The following is a 3,847-nucleotide window of genomic DNA, read 5'->3' as shown; positions in this document are numbered from 1 at the left end:
CCCCACAAGGTACCATCAAGATTGATGTAAACCTCTGCAACTGAGAGCGGAGACTTGGCAGTTTAATGTAGTATCACTTGTTTTATTTAATTTTGAATTTACTGAAGCACAGAACCTAAAGAACAAAAAAAATGCATAACTGTCTAAATACTTAGATTCTGGACTCTAACTACATACCTGAGGCTCCTGCTCCTCACCCTCTGCCTCCTTGAAAAGTTCCTCAGCACCGAACTTCAGGATTGAGGAAAGTTCCTCCTTATTGAATGGTGCAGAACTGTATGGAATAAAACACACCCAACTGAGGTAACAGCAACGTGCAGCAACCATTGAGAGAAATACAAACTACTGACTTCTTGGATGAATAAGAAAAACTGTAGTTGTCTTGGCTGCTCTGTCAATAACAAGCTGATTGAACAGCACAGGAAAGTTCAAGCGTCAATCAAGCAGCAGAATGCAGTATGCGTTACATGCCTTGAGGGAGCAGCACCGGTATGCAGGACAGTCTTCCCTGTAGTATCCATCCTCTGAATGACAAGGTGGTCCAGTACCATTTTCTTCTTTGCCCTCTCAATAATGTCCTCCTCCACTGAACCCTTTGTCACCAAGCGGTAGATATTCACCTGCCAGTCCACAAGCAAACAATGAGATATACAGTCAGGGAAAAAAACTTATTTGAACCCCAGCTGATTTTGTAAGTTTGCTCACTAACAAAGAAATGATCAGTCTACAATTTCAATGGTAGGTTTATGTGAACAGTGAGACAATAAAAAAAAAAAAAATCCAGAAAAATGCATTACAAAAGAGTTATAAAGTAATTTGCATTTTCATGAATGAAATAATTATTTGATCTCTTTGCAAAACGTGCTTTAGTACTTTGTGGCAAAACCTTTGTTGGCAATCAGAGGTCAGACGTTTCTTGTAGTTGGCCACAAGGTTTGCACACATCTCAGGGGGGATTTTGACCCACTCCTCTTTGCAGATCCTCTCCAAGTCATTAATGTTTCGTGGCTGATGTTTGGCAACTCGAACCTTCAGCTCCCTCCACAGATTTTCTATGGGATTAAGGTCTGGAGACTGACTAGGCCACTCCATGACCTTAATATGCTTCTTCTTGAGCCAATCCTTTGTTGCCTTGGCCGTGTGTTTTGGATCATTGTCATGCTGGAATACCCAACCACGACCCATTTTCAATGCCCTGACTGAGGGAAGGAGGTTCTCACCCAAGATTTGACGGCACATGGCCCCATCCATCCTCCCTTTGATGCGGTGCAATTGTCCTGTCCCCTTGGCAGAAAAACACCCCCAAAGCATAATGTTTCCACCTCCATATTTGACGGTGGGGATGATGTTTTTGGAGTCACAGGCAGCATTCCTCCTCCTCCAAACACGGCGAGTTGAGTTGATGCCAAAGAGCTCAATTTTGGTCTCTGACCACAACACTTTCACCCAGTCTTCCTCTGAATCAGTCAGATGTTCAGTGGCAAACTTCAAATGGGCCTGTAGATGTGCTTTCTTGAGCAGGGGGACCTTGCGGACACAGCAGGATTTCAGTCCTTCACAGCGTAGTGTGTTACCAACTGTTTTTTTGGTGACTATGGTCCCAGCTGCCTTGAGATCATTGACAAGTTCCTCCCGAGTAGTTCTGGGCTGATTCCAAACCATTCTCATTATCATTGAAACTCCACGAGGTGAGATCTTGCATGGAGCAACAGGCCGAGGGAGATTGGCAGTTAATTTATGTTTCTTCCATTTGCGAATAATCGCACCAACTGTTGTCACCTTCTCACCCAGCTGCTTGGCGATGGTCTTGTAGCCCATTCCAGCCTTGTGTAGGTCCACAATCTTATCCCTGACATCCTTGGAAAGCTCTTTGGTCTTGGCCATGATGAAGAGTTTGGAATCTGGATAGATTGATTGCCACAGGTCTCTTTTATACAGGTAACGAGCTGAGAGGGCTCCCACTCTCAGCTCGTTACCTGTATAAAAGAGACCTGGGAGCCAGAGATCTTGCTGACTTATAAGGCATCAAATACTTATTTTCATTCATGAAAATGCAAATTAATGTAACTTTTTTTGTAAAGCATTTTTCTGGATTTTTTTGTTATTGTTGTGTCTCTCACTGTTCAAATAAACCTACCGTTGAAATTGTAGACTGATCATTACTTTGTTAGTGGGCAAACTTACAAAATCAGCTGGGGTTCAAATAACTGACTGTATAGTATATATTGGCAGTTGAAGCATATAAATGTGTTAAAATGGCAAAAAGCCATACTGCAATGATGTAACAGTTAGTTTGCTGAAGTACTGTACTTAAAGGATACCTCTGGTTTGAACCTGCCATATTTCCTCTAAAAGTAGGCAGTGTGACTCTATAGTTAGTGCAAATTTTGCTTTAACTACCTCTGATAGAGATTCAGGGAAACGACAGCTCGCATTAAATGTCACCGGAGCAACAAGAGGGCTCAGAGTGTTCGGAATAGACATGATTTCAATAACAACATCACGGGTTCTGTGTTTGTCTCCACTATGGTGCGCCAGCTTTGGAGGTGTGTTCTAGGGATTAAATTTCAGTATCCCAGAGGAGGCAGTGTGTGGGAGGGGTGCAGCCCCTCCCTCCTCTAAACAAACTGACACAGAGAAAGTACAGTGAAAAGCAAAGCAGGACGGTGCACGTCAACCTTACAAGCTATGTTTGGTGATGGTTAAGGGAAGTACGGGGTATATCGCTTGTTAGGTTCCAATAGTGGAAATGCAGCAAATGTCAATAAGCACAACAGGCTGTTCGATGAAATTTGCCTTGTGGTCCAGCAGAGGACGTTCTTAAAATTCATTATCAGCTTGGCCAGTTACATGTCCTCTTAATCTCTCAGTAAAATAAGCTGGTAAAATTATGTTTGCAAAAACATGATGGTTGGACAATGACAACCCTGGAGCGACGTCAAGGTAAAATAGTTTGCCAACTCTGGGGACAAAAGCAGATGCCTTACTAAAGTACACCACCACATTGCACTCCCCTGCAATCTCACTATGTAGGTTTGGACATAGTTCGAACGTGATTTTAGGAAAAAGTGACAGCCCTAGACTACCATAATGCAATCCTATTGGTAACAATTAATGCAGTCTCCATTAATCAGAATCAGAATCAGTTTTATTGGCCAGGTGTGATGGGCACACGAAGAATTTGAGAGCCGAGGTACTTGAGTTTATGTGCAAACAGTAAACCAGCATAAGACTGTGTAATATAACAAAATAAGCAGTATTAACAGCAATATTGACAGCAACAAACAATGCAAACAATGCAGAAAAAGCAGTATAAACAGACAGTAAACAATACAGACAAGGAATGTTCATTGAAATGAGATAAATAGGGATAAGGGATAGAGTACTTAAAACTAGAGACCTGTACGAGTCTGTGTGATCTGTACAATGTGTACACACACACACACACACACAGAGGTATTGCACTGAGGGTTATTGTCCAGTCATACTGTCGTGGGTTAAGTGTTAATCAGTGTGATGGCCTGGGGGAAGAATCTGTCCCTGTGCCTGGTTGTCTTGGTGAACAGCGACCTGTAACCCTGTCCAGAGGGGAGGAGTTCAAACAGACTGTGTCCAGGGTGTGAGGTGTCTGCAGTGATCCTCTCCGCCCTCCTTTTGACCCGTGAGGTGTACAGGTCCTCCATGGAGGGCAGGCTCACACCAATGACCTTTTCTGCAGTCCTGACTGTCTTCTGAAGTCTGTACTTGTCCTGTGTGGTTGCTGAGCCAAACCAGACAGTGATGGAGGTGCAGAGAACAGACTCGATGATTCCTCTGTAGAACTGTATCAGCAGCTCCTGGGGCAGGT

The 3,847-nt window shown here is 43.4% G+C and overlaps 1 protein-coding gene across 1 annotated transcript in view; it reads right to left on the bottom strand.

Annotated features, from left to right (window-relative positions):
- Positions 1 to 3,847, bottom strand: part of chd1 (chromodomain helicase DNA binding protein 1) — a 38,033-nt gene that overhangs the window by 13,505 nt on the left and 20,681 nt on the right. The window contains exons 19-20 of the mRNA XM_020618664.1: positions 472 to 620; positions 178 to 274 (exon numbers count right to left, since the gene is read on the bottom strand). Of these exons, the coding sequence (XP_020474320.1) occupies positions 178 to 274; positions 472 to 620 (246 nt within the window). The remainder of the gene's footprint in view (positions 1 to 177; positions 275 to 471; positions 621 to 3,847) is intronic.

This window comes from Monopterus albus, unplaced genomic scaffold (genome assembly GCF_001952655.1).
Source record: "Monopterus albus unplaced genomic scaffold, M_albus_1.0 scaffold209.1, whole genome shotgun sequence".
In the NCBI taxonomy this organism is placed as follows: Eukaryota; Metazoa; Chordata; class Actinopteri; order Synbranchiformes; family Synbranchidae; genus Monopterus; species Monopterus albus.
The sequence above is the reverse complement of the archived record's forward strand: the minus strand, read 5'-3'. Positions and strand labels throughout refer to the sequence as shown.